Source organism: Dryobates pubescens, chromosome 40 (assembly GCF_014839835.1).
Source record: "Dryobates pubescens isolate bDryPub1 chromosome 40, bDryPub1.pri, whole genome shotgun sequence".
Classification (NCBI taxonomy): domain Eukaryota; kingdom Metazoa; phylum Chordata; class Aves; order Piciformes; family Picidae; genus Dryobates; species Dryobates pubescens.
Window position 1 is genome coordinate 481,310 of NC_071651.1, and position 23,776 is coordinate 505,085.

At 59.9% G+C, this 23,776-nt stretch overlaps 2 protein-coding genes across 2 annotated transcripts in view; both read right to left on the reverse strand.

Moving 5' to 3' along the window:
* Window positions 1-23,776, reverse strand: part of NR4A1 (nuclear receptor subfamily 4 group A member 1) — an 81,008-nt gene that overhangs the window by 13,394 nt on the left and 43,838 nt on the right. The window lies entirely within an intron of this gene.
* On the reverse strand, window positions 6,372-23,268 carry ACVR1B (activin A receptor type 1B). The gene is made up of 9 exons (XM_054177405.1): window positions 23,208-23,268; window positions 14,752-14,991; window positions 12,257-12,505; window positions 11,309-11,539; window positions 10,256-10,423; window positions 9,345-9,501; window positions 8,763-8,887; window positions 7,762-7,892; window positions 6,372-6,916 (listed from the first exon to the last, which is right to left on the reverse strand). The coding sequence occupies exons 2-9, from the start codon at window positions 14,924-14,926 to the stop codon at window positions 6,791-6,793; spliced, it is 1,362 nt and encodes a 453-aa protein (XP_054033380.1). The 5' UTR covers window positions 14,927-14,991; window positions 23,208-23,268; the 3' UTR covers window positions 6,372-6,790.

Sequence of the window (23,776 nt, forward strand, 5' to 3'; positions counted from 1 at the left end):
CCCGGGGATCATTTTGAGGCTGCTATGGCAGACACCAAAGGGTTTGCCAGCGCAGAAGCCATGCCAGGCTTTGCCAGGGCCTGACTCCGGCTGTTTGCCCCCCACCCTTGGACACCCCCCCCCCCCCAGCAAAGCCGCATGTAGGATTTAAGCCGAGGCAGGAGCTGCAGGCAGGGGACAGCCGGAGCCCCGGGCCCTGCTCGCAGCGTGGGTGGACAGGAGGCTTTCAGCCGCTCCCGCGGAGCTTTGCCCCTGCCGGGGGCCGTGGAGGAAAGAACAATTCCCGGAGGCAGCCTCGGTGTCTGCTGCGGACGTCGCAGGGTTCTGGGCAGCCCCTCGCTGGGCTGGGAGGGCAGCAGGGAACTTTCCAGCTAGGACTGAGAGCTTGGCCCAGATGTTTGTTTAAAATTTGCCAAAAACATCACTTTGGAACAATCCTGCCCGGAGTTACACCCGAGCCGGCCGCCCACAGCCTGCGCAGGGGTTACCAGCAGGCAGGCAGCTAGAGCTGAGCTGCTCCAGCTTGGAATTGCTCGGGAAAGGAGAGGACTGAGCCCCTTCCCAGGGCACCACCCCACGGCCCTCTGGCAGGGAGCAGAGGTTCCTGGGGCTGCAGACAAAGCTGGAGGCTGAGCAGGGGGAGGGAGCCCAGATGGCAGCTCCCCCCCTGCCCGCCCTGTCTGAGCCCACGGAGGGACCCCAGCCCCCGGCGGATTTTCCCCTTGATCCGCTCTCAAGATGCTCCCTCAGGGGAGGGTCTCATTAGGGGGAATTACTGGGGGCAGTTTGGGCAGCAAACAGGATTTGCCTGGGACACTGCTGGGCACGTGGGGCTGAGACTGACCCTTCTGTGAAGCAGTGCAAGGAGACCCAGGGGGCTGCTTCAGCAACCTGCTCCTGTCCCTCTCCGGCTTCCAAATGCGGTCTCCTGGAAAAGGAGACCTGGTTGTGAGGAGAGCAGCCTTGAGGAGAAGGCCTCGGGGGTGGCAGTTGGTGACAAACTCCCCAGGAGCCAGCAGTGGTCACTGGCAGCCCAGAGCCAGCCCTGTGCCGTAGTGAGAGCAGGGAGGGGATTCTGCCCCTCTGCCCAGTTCAGACCCCACCTGCAGCACTGCCTCCAGTTTTTGGTGCCCCCAGCAGAAGGAGGACCTGGAACTGCTGGAGAGTGTCCACAGGAGGCCACAAAGATGATCAGAGGGCTGGAGCCACCCTGAGCATGGGGACAGGGTGGGAGATTTGGGAGCTGTTCAGCCAGGGAGGTCATGGAGGTCCCTGGAGGTGCTCATTGCCAGGCTGGATGAGGCCTTGAGCAACCTGGGCAGGTGGGACACAGGCCCATGGCAGGGGAGGGTGGAACTGGGTGAGCTTTAAGATCCCTTCCAACCCAATCCATGGTGCTGAGGGACATGGGTGAGGACATTATGAGCCCCAGGTGAGCTCTAGGTGAGTGGTTGGACTTGGTGACCTCCAGGAGTCTCTTCCAACCTCACCACTTCTAGAGTCTATTTTAGCTGCAGGTGAATGAGCCCCACCTGAGACAACCTCTCTGGGGTGGGGTGTGTGGACAGATGGGCAGAGGCCAAGGGCATGAGATTTAAGACATCCAAGTGCCAGGGGCTGCACTTATGCCACAACAACCCTAGGCAGTGCTACAGGCTGGGGTCAGGGTGGCTGGAGAGCAGCCAGGCAGAAAGGGACCTGGGGGTAGTGGTGGACAGCAGCTGGACATGAGCCTGCAGTGTGCCCAGGTGGCCAGGAAGGCCAAGGGCATCCTGGCCTGCAGCAGGAACAGTGTGGCCAGCAGGAGCAGGGAGGTCATTCTGCCCTGGGCTCAGCACTGCTTAGGCCACACCTTGAGTCCTGTGTCCAGTTCTGGGCTCCTCAGTTTAAGAAGGACATTGAGAGGCTGGAAGGGGTCCAGAGAAGGGCAAGGAGGCTGGGGAGGGGTCTGGAGCACAGCCCTGGGAGGAGAGGCTGAGGGAGGTGGTTAATTCTCCTATTCTATTCTATTCTATTCTATTCTATTCTATTCTATTCTATTCTATTCTATCCTATCCTATCCTATCCTATCCTATCCTATCCTATCCTATCCTAATTCTATCCTATTCTAATTCCATTCCATTCCATTCCATTCCAGTCTATCCTATCCTATCCTATCCTATCCTATCCTATCCTATCCTATCCTATCCTATCCTATCCTTCCACTCCACTCTCCACTCCACTGTGTGTGCGTGGGGTCTCTGAGCTCTGCCAGCCTTTGCTGCTCCCCCCTCCCCACCCCCACCCCTTGCCCCAGGCTGGCAGCAACCCTCTGAGGGACTCCCAACCACCTGGAGGTTGAATAAAACAAACCTTTAATAACAATGTACAGCAGAAACCGACAGCCTCGATTTTATATTAAACCCCAAAGATCTCCTATCTTACATCGTATTTACATTTGCATACTGAAGAGGTAAAGTGTCTAAGTGGCTATTTTACAGTCCCAGTTCTAATCAAATATACAAAACAAACCCCACCCCCAACCCCCCCCAAAACAAAGGAAAACAAACACCCCCCCCCCCCCCCCAAAAACCCAAACAAGAACCCAAAGGGGCAGAGATCGAAGTACCGAGAGAGATGTCCTGCGGCCACGGGGGGGGAGAGGGGAGGGGAGGGGAGGGGGGTGGGGAGAAGCCCAAGCTCTGTACCTCTGCCTCTCCCCACCACCCCTTCCCAGCATCTGCCCTCTTCCCCTCCTCGCCTCCAGCTGCTGCACCGCTGCTCCTCTTGTCCTCAGCTGTTGCATTTCCCCCCTCCCCTCCGCAGCTGCTGCAGCAGCAACCTCTGAGCCAAGCCCAGCGGCGATTCCGGCGCCTGCGAGCAGCCAGCTCCGGGCAGCACCGAGCCTCCCCGGCACCAGTTTGCATGGAAAGTGCTGTAAAAATGCTACATAGTCAGCTCCCCACCTCGGGTTTCGACCATCTCACGATGGCCTCTCCCCAAAGAAGCCTTCTGCTGCAGCCCTGCTCAGAGGGGGATCCCCTGCTGGTCCTGCCCTCCTCCGCCCCTTCCCACCCCCCCCCGGGGGCTGAAGCGGCTCCGCTGCGGCTGTTTGGTTTGGTGCTGAGGCAGATGTGTGGCTACGGTTGGAGGGTTTGGGGGAGGGTTTCAGTGCAAGTCAACAGAGCTGACTGAGAGTCCTCCCGGAGCAGCCTGCGTGGGGACTGGGGGGCAGGGGACTCGTCCCTGGGCAGCGCCGGCCGAGGAGCGCCCGTGGCAGCCGTACCGAGCGGCCCCCCCCCGGGGGGGGCCTTCCTATGGCAGTTTTGAGTTTTCACAGTCACTACAATTTCCTCCCCCCAGGCATCGCTGGGGGTCCTGCAGAGCTTTTAGGGGGCTCGGGGAAGCACCCACCAGCTCGGCTTCTGAATGCACAGGGGTTTGGGGAAGGGACAGCACAGCACGGGGAGGTGGGAGGGGGGACACACGGGGGGGACCTACCTCTGGCTGCTAGGAGGCGGAGGGAAGGGGCAGGGCAAGCTCCAGAGCCACAAACCCCTCCCCCCACCACGGCAGGAAGCAAAAAACGACCCCAAAACCACGACGCGAAACAAACCTCACGCTCCTCACTTTACACAAGGTCACAGACAACAGGCAGGGAGCCTGGGGGGAGGGGGGGACAGGATGGACACAGGGACGGACACACAGACAGCAAGAAGACAGCAGGGGGAAGCCCCAAAAGGTTCAGCCCCGTGGGGTGGAGCAGAGATGAAACCTCCCAGAGCAGGAGCAAGGTCTGAGTAGAAACAGTTCCAGTGTACATCGAGCTGTGTGCATTTGGTTGGTAGTTTTGTTTGGCCTTTTTGGTTTTTTTTTGGCCTTTTTTTCCTTTTTTTTTTTTTTTTTTTTTCCTTTTAATTTTTTTTATCTTTTTTTCCTTTTTTTTTTTTTTTTTCCTTTTTTTTTCTTTTTTTCCTTTTTTTTTTCCCCTCTTTTTTTTTTTTTTCCAGTGATTTCTTTACAAACAAACAAAAGTCCAGAGGTAATCATCAGAGATTGTTTTGCTTCTCTTAGAAAAGAGTTTAACAACACTAAAAGGGAAAAAAAAAAAAGTTAAAATCCAGACCCTCCCAGAAAATAATAATAATAATAATAATAATCATAAAAAACAACAACAACAACAACAACAATAATAATAACCAAACCCACTCCAGTTAAAAGTTATGGCTTCAGAGTCACACACTGCAGGGACTGACCTGACCACCACCAGCCAGTACATCCCAGCCTGCCTGGGGTGCTGCCACCAAACACATTCAAACCTGCCTGGGGTGCTGCCCCCAGCACATCCAAACCTGCCCCCAGCACATCCAAACCTGCCTGGGGTGCTGCCCCCAGCACATCCAAACCTGCCCCCAGCACATCCCAGCCTGGTGCTGCCACCAAACACATCCAAATCTGCCTGGGGTGCTGCTACCAAACACATCCCAGCTTGCCCCCAGCACATCCAAACCTGCCTGGGTTGCTGCCCCCAGCACATCCAAACCTGCCCCCAGCACATCCCAGTCTGGTGCTGCTACCAAACACATCCAAACCTGCCTGGGGTGCTGCCACCAAACACATCCAAACCTACCTGGGGTGCTGCCACCAGCACATCCAAACCTACCCCCAGCACATCCAAACCTGTCCCCAGCACATCCCAGCCTGCCTGGGGTGCTGCTCCCAGCACATCCAAACCTGCTCCCAGCACATCCCAGCCTGGTGCTGCTACCAAACACATCCAAACCTATCTGGGATGCTGCCCCCAGCACATCCAAACCTGCCTGGGGTGCTGCTACCAAACACATCCCAGCCTGCCTGGGGTGCTGCCACCAGCACATCCAAACCTGCCCCCAGCACATCCCAGCCTGGTGCTGCTACCAAACACATCCAAACCTGCCTGGGGTGCTGCCCCCAGCACATCCAAACCTGCCCCCAGCACATCCCAGCCTGGTGCTGCTACCAAACACATCCCAGCCTGCCTGGGGTGCTGCCCCCAGCACATCCAAACCTGCCTGGGGTGCTGCCCCCAGCACATCCAAACCTGCCCCCAGCACATCCCAGCCTGCCTGGGGTGCTGCCCCCAGCACATCCAACCCAAGCCTTCAGCTCCTTCCTATTTCTGCCAGGTCCAGCTGCAGACAACAGTCAAACCCAACTCTGCTTCCCCCTGACTCAGCATGTCATCAAAAGAAAAGTCATGCAGTTCCCTACCCCCCCTCCAAGCCCCCTCCCCAGCTATGCACAGCCCCTGCCAGACCAGGAGAGATTCCTAAGCCCCCTCCCCAGCTGTGCACAGCCCCTGCCAGACCAGGAGAGATTTCTACATGGATAGGAAGAAGTTGGACATCACTTCCCAAGCCCCCAAGCAGGTCCTGCCAGCTGCCCCTCAGGAGATGCAGAGCACCCCAGGAGGTAGCCTCAGGTTGCTGAGGGTGCCTGGATGGTGGATTTGGGAACTTCCTTCCTCAGAGAAGGTTCTCCTGCACCTTTCCAGGGCCTGGAGTCCCTGCAGCCAGCACAGTGCCTGCTGCAGCTGCCAAGGCTGCAGCACACAGCCCAGCTCTGTGCTGTGCTCCTTCACCCCAGGCCTCTACCAAACATTACAACCCCCAGGGGCTCAAGACAACACAAAAAAGCCAAATCCCAAACCCCAATCCCTGGATTCCAGGAGCAAAGACAATTCCTCATTTGTTTTGTCTCAAAAAATAGGGAAGGGTTGGGGGGAGGGAGAGTGGCAGTGAGGCAACCTGATGGGGACAGCAAAGTGACAGCACCCAAAAGAGAGCCATGGGGCAGGCTGGGAGCAGCCTGTCCAAGCTAGACAAGGCTCAAGAGCTCCCCAAGGAGAGCACAGCTCAGCAGAGGGCACACTCAGAGGGCACACTTGAGATTTGCACATGCACAGAAAGCACAAACAGAGAGGAGCCACCCTGGGGTGGAGGGGGGAAGGGAGGGGGGGGGGAGTGACACCGAGTGGCACCCAGGAGGAGATCCTCAGGGGGCACCCCAAGCAGGCAGGCACCAAGGCCAGGCAGGGTGCTCTGGGGCCACCTGGGAGAGTTCAAGCTTCAGGAGACAAAGGGGGGGAAAAAAATGAAGTAAACCCAAGGAGGGAAATGGTTTGTGTGAAGCTGATCAAGTGCTCAGGCTCAGCCTCTGGGAAGGGAGCACCATTTGTTTTACAGACTCTGTGTGTGTGGTTTCCTTGCCTTCCCCCCCCGCCCCCAACCTGCATTTCACCTGCTGGTCTCTGGAGAAAAAGAAAATAACATCCTCAGAGCATGGGGGGGGGAAAGAAAAACCCCAGCAAACAAAAAACAACCTCCCCCTTACCCCCCCTACTCCAAAGAGAAAATCCTTTCCCAGTCCCTTCCTCCTGCTCCCAGCAGCGGGCAGGCCCCGGCCGCGGGCACCCGAGCTCAGGAGGGATTTCTTGTTCAAGAAACAAAAGAGAGTTACAATCATGGCTGAGATCCCTCAGGGGAAGTCCCCTCTCCAGCCTTCACGCTGTCCAGGAGGTGATCATCCAAAAAAAGGTTTCTGATTGTTTCCTACCCAGGGCAGGGCAGGGCAGAGAGAGCGACTCGAGAGGCTCCGGGCGCCCCCCCGAGCAGCAGCCTGCCAGCCGGAGCCGCCGGGTCGGTAGCAGTAGGTTGGGTAGAAACACGAGGTAGGGCCTCCCTCACAACTCTGGCATGGCAGCTGTTGTGCAGTTTCCTCCTGCTGCAGGAGGCTGGGGGGGTGGGGGGAGGAGGAGGAGGAGGCTCAGGGCCTAGATTTTCACATCCTCCTGGACGCTGAGCTGCGAGAGAGTCTTCTTGATGCGCAGGGCGGTGAGGCGCGCGGCGCCGTTGGCGTACCAGCACTCCCGCATCATCTTGCCCATCACCCGCAGAGCCTGCCCCAGAAACAAGGCCACCAGTCAGGGGGCTCTCCTCCCTCCCCATCAGCCCCCTCTGAAGGGCAAGGATGGCACCCAGAGGGAGCTGGGCAGGCTGGGGGGAGCGTGCCCAGGGGCTGCACTGGGGCAGTGGGAGTTGGGTTGGAGGCCACCGTTAGTAAGTGTGCAGATGACAGCAGGCTGGGAGCAGGAGCTGACCTGCTAGAGGGCAGAAGGGCTCTTCCAGAGGGACCTTGACAGACTGGACAGATGGGCAGAGACCAACAAGATGGCACTGAACAAGTCCAAGTGCTGCACTCTGGTCACAACAACCCCAGGCAGTGCTACAGGCTGGGGTTTGAGTGGCTGAGAGCAGCCAGGCAGAGAGGGACCTGGGGTAGTGGTTGACAGCAGTTTAGAGCCTTCAGTATCTGAAGGGGACCTCCAGGAAGGCTGGGGAGAGGCTGCTGAGAAGGGGTTGTGGTGACAGGATAAGGGGCAATGGTTTGAGATTAGAGAAGGCTTGTGGCTGCCCCCTCCCTGGAGGTGTTCAAAGCCAGGGTGGATGAGGCCTGGAGCAGCTTGGGCTGGTGGAAGAGTGAAGATCATCTGGTTCCAAGCCCTCTCCCATGGGCAGATTGAAGATCATCCAGTTCCAGGCCCCCTGCCGAGGGCTTTGCCCATCCATGGCTTGGAACCAGATGATCTTCAAGGTCCCTTCCAGCCCAACTCATTCTATGAGGCCTTGAGCAAGCTGGGCTGGTGGGAGGTGTCCCTGTCCATGGACAGGGGGTTGGAAGTAGATGATCCTTAAGGTCCCTTCCAACCCAGCCCAGCCTCAATCCACGGCAGCCAACCCTTACCTCGTAGCTTTGCCACCAGTTGGGGATATTGGGTCGCAGCTTCTGGTCACACACAACCTTCCTCATCTCCTCAATGGATGGGTCAGAGGGCACCAGGTCATAGTAGGGAAGCTGATACTCCTCATGGATACCTGCAAGGCAGAGAAGGGGAAATGCAGGCCCTGGCAGGAGGAGGCAGCAGCAGCAGCAGCTCTGCCTGCTGAAGGCAGCCTGCTGCCAGTTTGGGCTCCGTGAGTCACGGCTGAGATGCGTCAACAGCTCTGCAGCGATTTAGGAACACAGAGGAAGGATCTGGGGTTGGAGTTCACACAAAATGAAATGCAGCTGCCCAAACTGGAGCAGAGTCAGAGGGCTGAGAGCCCCTCCCAGCATGGAGGAGAGGCAGGGCCACCAGACCCAGGCAGAGCTGAAGGCAGCAGGACTGCCCCAGGCAGCTCTGGTTGGCAGCTGGCAGGGTCAGGGCACTGACTGAAGGGAAGGAGTCACTCACCAGCTTGGCACCAATGCACCCAGAGGGTCACCAGCCCCCAGGCAGGGCACTAACCCCTCCATGTGGGGCCAGTCTCAACAGTGAGGCACTTCTGCTGACTCCCTTGGAAGCAGCTCACAGGACAGCCTCCCACGGCCCTGCTCTCCAGGGTCCCTCACAGTTCAGGAACAGAAAATCCCTCCCTGGAGGTGCTGCCCCCTCTCCAGAGGTGCTGCTCCCTCTCCAAAGTTGCTGCCCCCTCCCTGGAGGTGCTGCTCCCTCTCCAGAGGTGCTGCCCCCTCCCCAAAGTTGCTGCCCCCTCCCTGGAGGTGTTCAAGGCCAGGCTGGATGAGGCCTTGAGCAACCTGGGCTGGCAGAAGGTCTCCCAGCCCACGGCAGCAGGGCTGGAACTGGCTGATCTTTAAGGTCCCTTCCAACCCAACCCATTCCATGAATCCATGACCAGGGACACCAAAGCTGGGATGCCCAGGAGCAGGGCACACTGCCAGCTTGGGCACACCAAGGGCATTACCTCCTGCGTTGCACCTCCGAGCAATCTCCCAGTAGACCAAGCCCAAGGCGTAGATGTCAGCACATTTAAAGGAGTCAAAGTGCTTCATGTTGATGGTTTCATCCAACACTTCAGGGGCCATGTACCTGCAGGAAGGCAACAAGATGGCCATTTGGAGGGGTTCTTCCCCCCCCCCAGCACTCCCAGCAGACACAACTCTGCTCTGCATGGCCTCAGTCAGTGCAGAACGAGGCCTCGGGGCCTAGCACAGTGAAGAAAAGAGCTCACAAAGAGATAAGCAGGTTGGGAAAGAGGTGAAAACATCCAGAAGCTCCAGTCAGTGACACCCAAAAACTGCCAAGCTTGCTGGCAAGTCTTCTGAGAGCTGCCTGGTGCTGGCTGGCACCTGGAGCTGGGGGCACCAAAGTCCCTAAAACACCAATCTGGGCACAACGCTCGGCGAAAGGCTTGCTCTAGACAGAGGACCTTGGAGGGTCCCTTCCACCCCAATGCAGTCTGTGAATTTCACCAGTGCCCAAAGAGGCCCTCAGGGCATCCCCAGTGCCCCTCAAGGCCTGGCCAAAGCCATCCTCCTCCTCCTACCGTTTGGTGCCAACCCTCTGGTTGGGGGCGATGTCGATGGTGTCCGTCACCGAGTCGTGCCGCACGGCCAGGCCCAGGTCAGCGATGGCACAGGTGCCATTCTTCTTCACCAGGATGTTCTTGGACTTCAAGTCCCTGTGAGCAATCCCAGGCTTTCCTAACAGAGCAGAACAAGCAGTGGTTGGTGCTGGTGGTGAAGGTCTGGTGCCACCCCTCAGCCAGACCGGCGCAGAGGCTTGCAGGCTGCTGGCGACCTGCAGGCTTGCAACAGGTTTGCTGTTTGGAGCTGCAGCAGGGCTGCAGGGTGCTGAGAGCCCTGCAAGGGCCCTGCTCGGGCTCCTGCTGCTGCAGTAGCAGGCAGAGGCCTCGAGAGGGACTTCAGCTCCACCAGCCCCAGCACTGCACACCGAAGGAGTTTCTAATTCTGCTGCCTGTGCTCACATCCCACCCAGGCAGCACCAATTTTAGGCCAGGGCTGGGAGAGGCTGATGTAAGTGGCAGGAGCTAGAGCAGGGCTAACCTACTTTGCTGCTGGCTGGAAGCAAGCAGCCTCCCAGTGCCTGAAGGGGCTACAAGGAGAGCTGGGGAGGGACTTCTGACAAGGGCTTGGTCTGCTAGGACAAAGGGCAATGGCTTTGAGCTGGAAGATGGGAGATTGAGACTGGAGAGGAGGAAGAAATGCTTGGCATGCTTGGCAGGGTGGGCAGGCAGTGAGGGTGGGCAGGCACTGAGGCTGCTGTTCCAGTCCCCTCAGCGTCTTTGCAGCCCTTTGCTGTACCCTCTCTGGCAAACCTCTGTCCTCCCTGAGCCGCCTGAGGTTGGAACAGACCTTGGAGATCACCAAGCCCCAACCACTCACCCAGAACCTTCCCCTCAAGAGCTCCCACCACCTTTCTGAGCTCTGCTCTTACCCTGAGTGCCCACAATCTCCATGTGGAGGTGTGCCAGACCACTGGCAGCAGACAGGGCCAGCTTGATCATGCCCTCGATGGTCACCGTGTAGCGGTTCAGGTAGTCAAAGAGGGATCCATGCTCATGGTAGTCAGAGACAAGCCACAGCTGGGTCCAGGTGCCATTATCTGCAGCAGGGAAGAGCCTGTGTCACACAGGGGCAGCCTGGGGACAGCAGACACCTGTCCAGTGGGGAAAGCCTGGAATAGGTTGCCCAGGAATGTGGCTGAACCCCCTGTCCCTGGAGACATTCAAGATCAGTCTTGCTGTGTCCCTGGGCAGCCTGCTCTGGCTGGAGGGGTCCCTGCTGCCTGCAGGGGTTGGGAACAGTGAGCTTGGAGGGTTCCCTCAAAGCAATCTGGGGATCCACCCAGCAAACTGGAGCCTCTCTTTGTTGGGACAGAGGAGAGAGAGCTGCTGGGTAAGGCTGCAGCTCAGCAGACAGCCTGGGGGCAAATAAGGTGAAGAGGTAGGAGGGGAGATTGAGACTGGAGATTAGGAGGAATTTCTGTAGAGTGAGGGTGAGGAGACACTGGAACAGGTTGCTCAAGGAGGCTGTGGATGTACCCTCCCTGGAGGTGTTTAGGGCCAGGCTGGATGAGGCCTTGAGCAACCTGGGCTGGTGGAAGATTGAAGATCCTCTGGTTCCAAGCCTCCTGGCATGGCCAAAGCGTGGAACTAGATGATCTTCAACCCAACTCATTCTATGAGCACCTTGAGCAACGTGGGCTGGTGGGAGGTGTCCCTGCCCAGGGCAAGGGGGCTTGGAACTGCCTGATCCCTAAGGCCCCCTCCAAGCCAACCCACTCCAAGCTTCCCTGAAGCCCTGCAGGGCTCAGCTGGAGCTCCGCTCGGCGCCAGCGGCCAGCTCCCACTTCTGGCCGAGGAGCAGGCAGCTGTTTGCAGAGCTCTCTGACAGCCCTCTCGAAGCACTTCAGTGTGAGCCCAGGTGCAGGCAGGGCAGCGGCAAGGGGCAGGCTGCAGGCTGCCCGGGGCCCCCCGGGCGCCGTTACCTTTGTTGTCGGCGGCGATGAAGCCCAGGATGTTCTCGTGCCGCAGCATCACCGTCTGGTAGATCTCTGCCTCCCTGAACCAGGAACGTTCCTCCCGGGAGGAGAAGATCTTGACAGCCACATCCCCTCCACGCCACCGGCCACGCCACACCTCCCCGAAGCGACCCTTGCCGATGATCTCCTGCAGGACGATCGTGCGAGCCACGGTGCGCTGCACGAACAGCGGCAGCCCTGCGGGGGGCCGGGAGGAGGAGTGAGAGGAGGAGGAGGAGTGAGAGCAGCAGCACCGGCAGCAGAGGGCATCGCAGATCCTCTGCTCAGACCCCGCCTGCAGCACTCTGTCCAGCACCATCAGGACGTGGAGCTGCTGGAGAGGGGCCAGCAGGGGGCTGGAGGACTTCCGCTGTGGGGACAGGCTGGGGGGGTTGGGGTTGTTCAGACTGGAGAGAAGGCTCCAGGGAGATCTTAGAGCAGCCTTGCAAGTGGCCCAGGAGAGCTGGGGAGGGAGTTTGGAGAGGGGCTGGGAGTGACAGGATGAGGGGCAACGGCTTTGAGCTGGAAGAGGGGAGACTGAGACTGGAGAGGAGGAAGAAAGAATGAGGGTGGGGAGACACTGGAGCAGGTTGCCCAGGGAGGCTGTGGCTGCTGCCTCCCTGGAGGTGTTCAAGGCCAGCCTGGATGAGGCCTTGAGCAACCTGGGCTGGTGGGAGGGGGCTTGGAGCTAGATGGTCTTTGAGGGCCCTTCCAACCCAACCCACTCTATGCTCTCTGCACCCCAGCAGCTGAGGAGGGTTTGACCTCCTCCTGCCCAGACCAGACCTGGGGCTGTGGCTGCAGGGTGGAATTTAGAACCCCCCCTCCTCCCTCCCTGTGACTCACACCAGGGCAACCTGGACAGGCTGATGAGGCAACCAGGAGGCCAGCACAGGCCACTTCAGATCTGAATACCTGAGCCAGAGCCAGAGGTGGAGAGGTCATAGACCAGGTCCTGCAGGGTCTTGTCCTTGGAGAGGCACATCTCACAGGAGGGGTCCTCCATGTCCAGCCGCTGGCGGTTGTGGTAGACTCGTTGGTGGTGGTGAAAGACGAAGACCACAACGATCATGACCACAGAGACCAGGAAGACAGGGCCAGCAATCACTGCCACCAGCTCCACAGGCCCCCAGCTCGATGGGGGTTCGTTATCTTTCAGGTGTCCTTGAGAGGAAAGGGAGGAGGCAGAGAGCCACTTTTAGCAAAGCGGCGACCCCGGCGCAGCCTTCGTTAAGGACTCGCTCCTGGGCTTTTAATTAGCCTGGACAATTTTAGCTGTTCTAGGATGGCAGAGGACACAGCAAGCGACAGCATCAACGTGGGACTGGCTCCAGGCAGCAGGCAGGCAAACCACAGCTAAAAGCCTCCAGATCCAGGGGTTATTGGCACTTGCTGTCTGGAGGAGCCCTGCGGAGCCTCTCGCAGAAGCGATGCCACCGCAGGGGCACCCAGAAGGGTTGGCCCAGGTGAGCCTGGAGAAGAGGAGGCTCAGGGGAGACCTTCTTGCTCTCTACAGCTACCTGAAGGGAGGTTGGAGCCAGGTGGGGGTTGGGCTCTTCTCCCAGGCACCCAGCACCAGAACAAGAGGACACAGTCTCAAGCTGTGCCAGGGGAGGTTTGGGCTGGAGGTGAGGAGAAAGTTCTTCCCAGCAAGAGGAATTTGCCCTTGGGATGTGCTGCCCAGGGAGGTGGTGGAGTCCCTGTCCCTGGAGGTGTTCAGAAAGGGACTGGATGTGGCACTTGGAGCCATGGTTTAGTTAGTCAGGAGGTGCTGGGTTGGACTTGATGATCTCTGAGGTCTTTTCCAGCCTTATTGATCCTATGGTCCCTGGGGGTCTCCAACCCTGCCTTCCCTGATCATTTTACCTTCCACCTGAACTCTCCAGGTGAGAGAAAAGCCAAGCAAGGACTCACTTCTCCCTCTCTGCCTTCTAGCAGCCACTGGAGACAACGATTTGCCTTCTTCAGAGCAGAGACTTCCCTGCTGCAGCCAAGGGAAAGGGAATCCTGCAGCCTGCCTGCAGCCTCAGGAACAGCCCAGACAAGGTGTGAGGAGGCACCAGGTGCCCTCTGTGTCCCGGGAATCAGAGAGCAGCAGACATTTCCCACGCCCTCACTCCAAGGCAGGGCTGCATCCTCTTTGTGGATCCACCCCACACACTTCCCTCTGAAGCTGCTGCCACATTCCCATGCTTGTGGCTCATCACTCAAAAGCTCTGAGGCCCAGGAGAAGGAAAAGTGACTGCAGGTGATAAAAGGCAGGATGTGGCACCGACTCCCTGGCAGGACAGGGATCAGAGCTGTGCCCAGGGGACATGGACCCTGCTCCGATCACTGAAGGCACAGCAGAAGCTTCCACTGAGCTGCTGACAGCTGCTGCTGCTTTCAGGAGCCTCAGGGAGCCAGCAGTGGGGCTGAGGAGGATGGGAGCAGACTCCAAACGTGCAGCTGCTGAGTGCAGTAAAACTGCAGAGAGCCCTAAACCTTGGAAGCCTCTCCTGTACCCCAGAGCCCAACCTCATCCCTTGCTGGCACTGTATCAGCTTCTCCTGTACCCCAGAGCCCAACCTCATCCCCTGCTGGCACTGTATCAGCTTCTCCTGTACCCCAGAGCCCAACCTCATCCCCTGCTGGCACTGTATCAGCCTCTCCTGTACCCCAGAGCCCAACCTCATCCCTTGCTGGCACTGTATCAGCCTCTCCTGTACCCCAGAGCCCAACCTCATCCCCTGCTGGCACTGTATCAGCTTCTCCTGTACCCCAGAGCCCACTCTCATCCCCTGCTGGCACTGTATCAGCTTCTCCTGTACCCCAGAGCCCACTCTCATCCCCTGCTGGCACTGTATCAGCTTCTCCTGTACCCCAGAGCCCACTCTCATGCCCTGCTGGCACTCTGTCGGCCAGAGGGGAGCTCAGTCCCCACCACACTGGACCCTGAAGCACTTTTGCCACCACTTAACACTTCCATGAACCAAAGCACCAAGCCCAGCACTCAGCCAGGAAGGAAAGCAGGGCCGGGAGGGCCAAGCAGGCTCTGGCAGGGCCGGGAGGGCTGAGCAGGCCCCGAGCAGGGCCAGGAGGGCTGAGCAGGCCCCGGGCAGGGCTGAGCAGGCCCCGGGCAGGGCTGAGCAGGGCTGAGCAGGCCCCGGCAGGGCCCAGCAGGCCCCGGCAGGGCTGAGCAGGCCCCGGGCAGGGCCGAGCAGGCCCCGGCAGGGCTGAGCAGGCCCCGGGCAGGGCCGAGCAGGCCCCGGGCAGGGCCGAGCAGGCCCCGGCAGGGCTGAGCAGGCCCCGGGCAGGGCTGAGCAGGCCCCGGCAGGGCTGAGCAGGCCCCGGCAGGGCCCAGCAGGCCCCGGCCCCAGGCTGGCAGCTCCTCCCTGGCCGCAGCTTTGCCCCCTGCCCGCTCTGCTCACCGCTGGGCACCATCAGGTCAATCTTGTTGCAGAAGTCGGAGTAGCAGCAGTGAGTGTTGCGCAGGTCCTCGGAGCTCAGGCAGTAGAAAGGTTTCCCAGCAGGGATCAGCTTGGCCTCGGGGATGCAGGTCCTGACGTGGTGCTTGACCCCATCCAGGTTGAAGACGGAGACCATGCAGGCGCCGTCGGTCTCGCAGGTGGAGTTGGCTTGCTTGCAGTCGGAGCACAGGCAGGTCAGGGCTGCAGGGACCACACAAGGCCTTGGCTTGGCAAAGCCCTCCAAGAGCAGCCAGGCCACCAACCCAACCCCGCCACGGCCACCCCCTCCAGGCCCTCAATGTCCTTCTGGGACCCAAAACTGACCCCAGGACACCAGCTATGAGCTCCCCAGAGCTGAACAAATCAAATCAAGGCCACCTCCATCAAAGCCTCTGCAGAGCAAATGCTCAGATGTGTCCCTGCCCATGGCAGTGGGGCTGGAACTGGATGACCTGGAAGCTGCCTTCCAACCCAACTCCTTCCATGCCAGGCAGGGTTTCAGGTGTGCAAGAACCCAGGCTGAGCACAAAAACACCACGTGGAGGCAGGGGAACCTCTCCAGAAGCTGAGTGTGCAGCCAGCCCTTTACCTGCCCCTGTTGCAACCACCAGCAGGGATGACCCAAGTCACCCCTGCAGCCCAGGCTGGATTCCATCCAGATCCACTCCCAACCCAACCTAAGGGCAGAGGCTCTGACTGAAAACAGCAACAACTCCAAATGCCAGCCTGGATTTCACCCCAGTGCTCTCCAGGCTTCCTCAGCTGCACCAAAGAACCACAGAAGGGTAGGGGTTGGAAGGGACCTCCAGAGACCACCCAGTCCAACCCTGCCAGAGCAGGGCACCCAGGGCAGGGCACACAGGAACACAGCCAGAGGGGGCTGGAAGCTCTCCACAACCTCTCTGGGCAGCCTGCTCCAGGCCTCCAGCAGCCTCACACCAGAGAAGTTTCTCCTCATGTTGAGGTGCAGCCTCCTGGGTTCCAGTTTGTGCTCCTTGTTCCTTGTGCTGTCACTGGGCAGCACCAACCAGAGCCTGGCACCTTCCTCCTGACCCCCACCCCTCAGATCCCCACAGACACTGACCAGGTCTCCTCTCAGCCTTCTCCTCTCCAGACCAAACAGCCCCGGGGCTCTCAGCCTCTCTTCACAGCAGAGATGTTCCAGTGCCCCAACCATCCTTGTAGCCTCCCCTGGCCTCTCTCCAGCAGTTCCCTGCCCCTCTTGAACTGGGGAGCCCCAAACTGGACCCAGCCTTCCAGCTGTGGGCTCAGCAGGGCAGAGCAGAGGGGCAGCAGAACCTTCCTAGCCCTGCTGGCCACACTTTTCCTGCTGCACCCCAAGATGCCCTTGGCCCTCTTGGCCACACTGCTGTCCCATGGAGAACCTGCTGCCCACCACAGCTTAGCGAGGGGCAACCACCCCCAGCTGGAGGGAGGCCACAGGAGGTTGGCAGATGCCAAACCAAACCCAATCCAAAGGCAGCAGAGGAGCCAGGAGTGCTGCACCCAGCTGGATCAGGCCTCCCCCCTCTGATTCCAGACACCACCTTGGGTCAAACAAATTCTTGGCTCCTTGCCTGCTCTCCACTGAAATGATTTGGGTAAGGAGCAAAGGAGAAACTCCAAGGCAGATTCCCACCTCTTCCCCCCTCCCCTCCCAGCTGTCTCTGTGCTCTTCTCAAGCTGCCTGGCAGCAAATCCCCAGGCATGGAGTCTGAGGGAACAAAGAGCAGAGACAACAATGTCAAGGAGAAGGGTGGGGCCTGTTTAGCAGCTGAGGATTGTCTCCAGCTTTCATCAGAGCTTTTCAGCCTCCCTGGAGGGCTCCAGCAGCGTGCAGCTACCCGCAGCAGCAAAGGGCTGGCAGGTGGAGAGAGCCTCCAGAGGCGTCTGGAGGGAGAGGAGCACCAAGGTTAACCCTCCCCAGTCCTGCTGAATGCATTCACAGATCCATGCAATGGGTTGGGATGGAAGGGAGCTCAAAGCTCAGCCCAGTTCCAACCCCCTGCCCTGGGCAGGGACACCTCCCACCAGCCCAGGCTGCTCAAGGCCTCATCCAGCCTGGCCCTGAACACATCCAGGGAGGGGATGGAGCTAGATCACAGAAGGGTAGGGGTTGGAAAGGACCTCAGGAGATCATCCAGCCCAGAGCAGGGTCACCCAGAACAGGTCACCCAGGAACACATCCAGGTGGGGTTGGAATCTCTCCAGAGAGATGGAGACTCCACAGCCTCCCTGGGCAGCCTGCTCCAGGGTCTCCCCACCCTCACTCAGGACAATTTCTTCCTCCTCTCCCCATTGAAACCATTTTGCACCACTCATTTCCCCACCTGGACTCATCTCAGCTTGATTTAGACAGAGCAGAGCTGAGCTTTGTTCTTGTCAGACTCATTTCCAAGCTCTCCAACCCAACATTTGGGCTTGCAGCAGTTTTGCTTCCAGGAGCTCAGAAGGAATCAGAAGACATCAAGGCACCAAAACTGGTTTGGGAAAGTTCTGAGTGAAGCAGCTGGCCTGAAGCCAAGCATCCCTCTGAGCAGGGAAGCAGAGGAGCTGGTTGGGTCTGCTCACTTTCAGTGGAAGAACTCAAACAGAAGTCAAACCTTCTTGCAAGCCTGGGCACCAGAGGCCAAGGCAGGGGCAGGGGGGAGAAGATCCTTAGCTGTGAGCATGGAATCACAGCGTGGCTCAGATGGGAAGGGAGCTCAGAGCCATGGGCAGGAGGCTGCAGTGGGGGGGGGGGTTGGCCTCTTCTCCCCACTATCAAATGACAGAAAAAGAGGAAATGGCCTCAAATTGCCCCAGGGGAGGCTGAGGTTGGCCATGAGGAACAATTTCTGTCCTGCCAGAGCGGTCAGGGGCTGGCACAGGCTGCCCAGGGAGGTGCTGGAGTCCCCATCCCTGGAGGTGTCCAAGAACCCTGTGGCTGTGGCAGCTGGGGACAGGGTTTGGTGGCCATGGTGGTGCTGGGCTGATGCTGGACTGGATGGTTTTAAAGGCTCCAACCCAACCAATTCTCTGGTTGTAAAGCAAGAGCAGTCAGGAGCAAATGGAAGCATTTCTCCTGCCAGCAGCATTCTCTTTGTTCAGGAAGAAAAGCTCCTGGTGAGCAGAAGCTGGAACCCACTTCATGAACTGCCTGGGCTGGAGAGAACAGGGGAGGCACAGGAGGACAGAAGAGCAGCTCAGAGCAGCTGGGGCAGCCAGGACCCCTCTCTCCCACACTGCCTGGGGATGAGTCTGCAGGAAAGGTGCCACAGGAGCCGGCAGCAGGCTGGGCTCTGTCTGCTCAGTGCCCTCCTCCTGACATCCTGCTCAGAGGCAGCCCCAGCCCTTTAAAGGAGCTGTTCAAACAAGCCCAGCACGGAGCTGCAGGTCCTCAGAGCAAGGCTTTGTTCTCACTCCAGGGCTGGATTGTGATAGGAGGAGTGGGGATGGATTGAAGCTTGAGGAGGGGAGATTGAGACTGGAGATGAGGAGGGAATTCTGTAGAGTGAGAGTGGGGAGAGCCTGGCACAGGCTGCCCAGGGAGGCTGTGGCTGGTCCCTCCCTGGAGGTGTTCAAGGCCAGGCTGGATGAGGCCTTGAGCAGCCTGAGGCTGGTGGAAGATTGAAGATCTTCTAAGCCCAAGATGATCTCCAAGGCCCCTTTCCAACCCAGCTCATTCTGGGAGTGCCTTGAGCAGCCTGGGCTGGTGGGAGGTGTCCCTGCCCAGGGCAGGGGCTTGGAGCTGGATGATCTTTAAGGTCTCCTCCAACCCCAAGCACTCTGAAGAAGAGACACAGCACCACCACCTCAACCTCTTTTTCCTACACCTCACTGCCCCTCAACTTCTCCTCCTACTTTTGGATCTCTTCTGCTTCCCTCCTGCTGCTTATGAAATCTCCTGACCTGCTGCTGCTGCTAAGTGAAACTGAGTTAAAATTAGCTGCACAGTGGTATGAACAAAAAAAAAAACCCCAACCCAACCAAAAAGCAGCATTCTCAGGCAAGCTCCAAATGATAGCAGGGGAAGGTTGCAAGCTGGAAAAGGAGAGGCTCAACTTTTGCAAGCTGGCTGCAGTCCCCTGGCAGGGCTGAGGCTGAGGAGCTGACACAGCCTGGGTGGAAGGGAAACCCAAGAGGCAGCAAGAATGGCCTCTCACTTCCAAAGGCAACCACTCTTCCCCTGCCTCTCCTGAAGCAACACAAAAAGGAAGGGCTTCCAAATGAGTGAAAACTGACAGGAGCCTCCTCATTAATAGGTTAATTAGGAGAAGCCTTGACATTGCTGCTGCTGCTGCTCTTCAGCTCAGCAAACAGCCATATGGCTCCCAACTCCCTTGCCAGGCTCTGGTCTGACACCTATTTCATGTTTTAACTTGGTAGGAAACCAGTTTAGGAGCCACCCAAACCATGCCAGGGCTCTGTGTGTGTGTGTGAGGGGCAAGTCCTGCAAGGCAGCTGCGTGGCAAGGCAGGAGCCCAGGCGGCTGCTGCTGGCTTTCAGGGCTGCCGAAGCCATGCCAAGCGCTGCCGGGCAGCTGGCACAGGGTTTGCAGAGGCTCCACCAGCAGCTGCTTCGCCTCAGCCTGTGCCCCAGCACCCAGCAGGCCACAGGTTGCTCCCAAAAGGCCCTCAGATGGCAGAAAGTGCTTTGCAGGGTGGCTTCAAGGTGCAGGGAGAGTCCTTTTCTCTGTGGTGGAGAGGTCAGCAGGGCACGGAGGGGATTCTGCCCCTCTGCTCTGACCACACCTGCAGCACTGCCTCCAGCTCTGGGACCCTGAGCACAAGAGGGGCATGGAGAGGCTCCAGAGGAGGCAACAAAGATGCTCAGAGGGCTGGGGAGCCTCCCCTGTGGGGACAGACTGGGAGAGCTGGGGCTGTTCAGCCTGGAGAAGGCTCCAGGGAGACCTCAGAGCAGCCTTCCAGTACCTGAAGGGGCTCCAGGAGAGCTGGGGAGGGACTCGGGACAAGGGCTGGGAGTGGCAGGATGAGGGGGGATGGCTTTGAGCTGGAGAGGGGAGATTGAGACTGGAGAGGGGAGATTGAGACTGGAGAGGAGGAGGAAATTCTTTAGGGTGAGGAGACCCTGGCACAGGCTGCCCAGGGAGGCTGTGGGCTGCCCCCTCCCTGGAGGTGCTCAGGGCCAGGCTGGATGAGGCCTTGAGCAACCTGTGCTGCTGGGAGGTGTCCCTGCCCACGGCAGGGGGGCTGGCACTGGCTGATCTCGAAGGTCCCTCCCAACCCATCCCCATTTTATGATTCTAGGGAACAAATTCAACACATGGGTGCCCAGTGCAGGAGCCCAGAGGCAGGGGCAGCAGCGATGCCTCCCACCCCGCACCGCCGAGGCTCCGGCTCCGCAGCCTGGGCACCGGCGACCCTCTCACCCCCAGCACAGCCTCCTCAAGCCTGCTCCACACCACCACTCCGGCTGCGTGGTGGAGAGAGCGATATTTCCACCGGTCACCACCCAGCGACCTTTGCCTGCTGCCGGAGCACTGACGTTCTGCCTTCGCTCCTTTCGCAACAGCTCCTTCCGGAGCATCCAACTGCTGGCAGCAGGCAGCGGAGTACCCGGGGAGAGAGGGAGGGGAGAAAACCCAACCCGAGCTGTCTGGCCAAGGAGCTGAAGGAGTTCAAGAATGCTCTGTTGGACACCGTTCCCAATTTCCAGTCAAGAGGGAGTCTTTCTTGGAAAGCTGTAGGGCTGTAACTCAGGGCCCACGTGGAGCTCGGCTTTGGGCTGGGTTTGGGGTTTTTTTGGTGTGTGTCTGCGCCTGATTTAAGCAACTAAATATTTGAAGCAGGTCCGGAGGAAATCAAATCTGCTGGCCAGGAATTGCCCCCCTCCCCCCGCCCCTGCCCCCAGGGGCTTCTCCCTGCTTCACTCCGGAGCAGGCAAAACAAAGCAAACCTCCCAACGGCATCGCCGCCCAGGGCTCCTTCTGCCTTCGCCCTTTCATATGCGAAAGGAAGGAGCGCGGAGGGGGGGAGGAGGAGGAGGAGGAGGAGGAGGGGAGGTTGGGTTGGGTTTGTTTTCTACTCTGCTTCCGACGCACACAAAGGTTCCGAGCTCCCAGGCGCTGCAGAAATGCCTTTCCCCCTTTCCTAGGATGCTTCCCCAAGCCTGCCCCGAGCCGAGCAGCTGCTCAGCCCCCCTGGAGGCAGCGCAGGCGGCCAGGGGCAGCCCCGGCTGGCAGAGGCAGCGCAGGGAATGTGCATCATGGCTGCTCCAGCAGCCAGCACCTCCCGGGGTGGGGGTCCCCAGATCCCTGCAGCCCCCTCTCCACCCGTGTGGGCTTCGTGCCCTGGGGGGGGGAGCAGGCTGGGCTCGCACCTTGCAGCGGGCACCGAAAACCCACTGCTGCTCAGCCCCCCCCCCCCTACCCCCCCAGGAGAGGAAGCAATAGCCCTGGAGAGCTCAGCATCAAAGGCAGGGGGAGGCAGCCGAGTCTCCAGGAGCTGCACACAGGCAATTGGCTCTTTCCTGCTCAGTTATTTATTACTATTACTGTTATTATTTTAATCCCAGCTGGTACATAAAGCAGGAGGTGCAAGCCCGGGAGCAGGGACACCCCCAGCCCCCATCCAACCCTGCTTTGCCCTTTTTCACAGCATAAAAAACCACCAACCCCACCCCCAAAAAGCTGAAAGCCTCTTCCTGAGGCTGCATTTTGCTTCAGGTTCAAACAAAGCTCAGCCAAACTCACCTGGAAAAAAACAACCCCAACCACCCAACCAAACCACCCCAAACCCTCACATTTTGGTGCTAGCAGCTCGAGCAAAAGCCTCCCAGACACAGCCCTAAACCCTCCTGCCCCTGGTGGGGTTTGCAGCCACCTCCTGCAGCTGGCAAGTCCAGATCTGCAGGCAGCTCCCAACAGGCAGCAGGTTAGGATCCAACAAGCAGTGGAGAGGGTTGGGGAGGAGGAGGAGGAGGGGAAATAAAAGCCCCACACTAAACCACCGAGGTTTCAAGAGTGGCTCCTGTTGGAACAGGCACCACGGTTACACAAGCAGCCATCACCCTGGGAGCCACAGGGAGAGGGCATCCAGGAGCTTCAGATGCAGGAGAAGCCTCTCCCCGGTCCCCCATCACCACCCCCAGCCCCTCAAAGGGATGCTTTGGGTCTGGGGAGAGGGCCTGAGCTGCTCTCCCCTTCCCCCCTAGCTGTACCCCTCCCCAGGTGAAGCAAAGGGATTGCCACAGGGCACAACGACCCCAAGGAAGGCTCTGCCCTCCCTGCTCCAAACAAATATTCCCAGCTGTGACAATCCAGAGGCACAGCTTTGGGGAAAGTGGCTTTAAACACCCCCACCTCCCCCCCACCCCGAGATTCCAAGAGGCTCTACAGGAAGCACCTCTGGTGCATGGGGGGTGTGTGGGGTGGCCAAAGCCCCCCTCCCACGGCCAGGTCCTCCAGGCTGCTGGCCACAGCCCCCCAGCTCCTGAGGTCAGGCCCTGGCTCAGGACGGCAATTCCCACCCCGGGGCTGAGCTCTCCTCCCAGAACCTGCCCCACACCGAGCCCCCGGGGAGGGGGGGACACAAAACATCCCCGGTGAGCCACATGCCCAGACGACCCCCGCCCCAGACAGACACCCCCCTCCCACCCCCAGCTCCTCCTTGCTCCATCAGTTCCCTTCCTCATCTCCCGAGGAGGGGGTGGAAGTCTCCCAGTTTTCACCCCAGGCAACGCCAAGGCCCCCAGGGAGCAACCCTCCAGCACTGCAGCCCCCAGCCCCAATTGCTGCTGTCCCTCCAGACACACAACCGTCCCCTCCGGGGTGGGGGGCACAGCCCCCTCGAAACAACCTCAAGTGTCCCCTTCACACCAAAGGGCAAAACCCTTCCGCGACCCCCGCCGTGGGGCTCTCTGCTACCCAACACATCGGGGGGACCCAACCCTACACGGAGCCTTTGACGTCTCCAGAGACCCCTCCCCACCTCCCAGGCGCCCCCCACCCCTTGGGTCTCCTCTTATTCCTTCTACCACATCTGTCTCTGCGCCCCCCCAGGGCCCACCCTGCCCACAGACACCCCCCGCCCCCCAAACCCCTCAGGGCTCCCTTCACAGCCTGGGGGGGGGAGAGGGAGGGAGGGCACCTCCAGACCCCCAAACCCCCTTGCACCTCCTCCCCACCCCCACCCCCGACCCTCCCCAAAACCTCACCCCGGGGCCCCGCGGCCACCCAGCGCCAGGCCCAGGCCCAGGCTCAGCTCTGCGCCCCGCACCGCATCCCCCTCAGCCCCCCGCGCCGCCTCCTTCCCCCGGCCCTTCCCCATCGATCCCCGCTTCCCCCGGCGGTTCTCCCCCGGTTCTCCCCCCGCCGCCCCCTCCCCGGTTCCCCCTCACGGCGCCGGGCGGGGGCGGGGCGGCCGGGCCGCCATGTTGTGGCCGGCGCGGGCCGGGCCGCGGAGGCCACCACTCACCGTGGGCCCCACCGAGAGCCCCGGCCAGGAGCAGGAGGAGCAGCGGGGCGGCGGCGGCGGGCGGCGGCGGCGGGCGGCGGTGGCGGCGCGGCGGCCGGGGGCGGGCGGCCATGGCCATGGCGGCGCCGCGGCCTCGGAGCGAGCGGCCGGGGGGGGAGGGGCGAGAGCCGGCGCGCGGCCGGGGGCGGGGCCGGCCGCCAGGGGGCGGAGTCAGCCGCGGGGTGGGGCGGAGACAGCTTTAAAGGGCAGCGCCCGGCCGGAGGCTGGAGCGGCTCGGGGGTGCGAGACGGGTGTGCAATGCGTGTGCAATAGGTGTGCAATGCGTGTGCAGCAGGTGTGCAATAGGTGTGCAGCGCGTGTGCAGCAGGTGTGCAATGCATGCGCAATAGGTGTGCAACGCGTGCGCAATAGGTGTGCAACGTGTGTGCAATGCGTGCGCAATAGGTGTGCAGCAGGTGTGCTATGCATGCGCAATAGGTGTGCAATGCGTGCGCAATAGGTGTGCAACGCGTGTGCAATGCGTGTGCAATAGGTGTGCAGCGCGTGTGCAACGCGTGTGCAACGCGTGC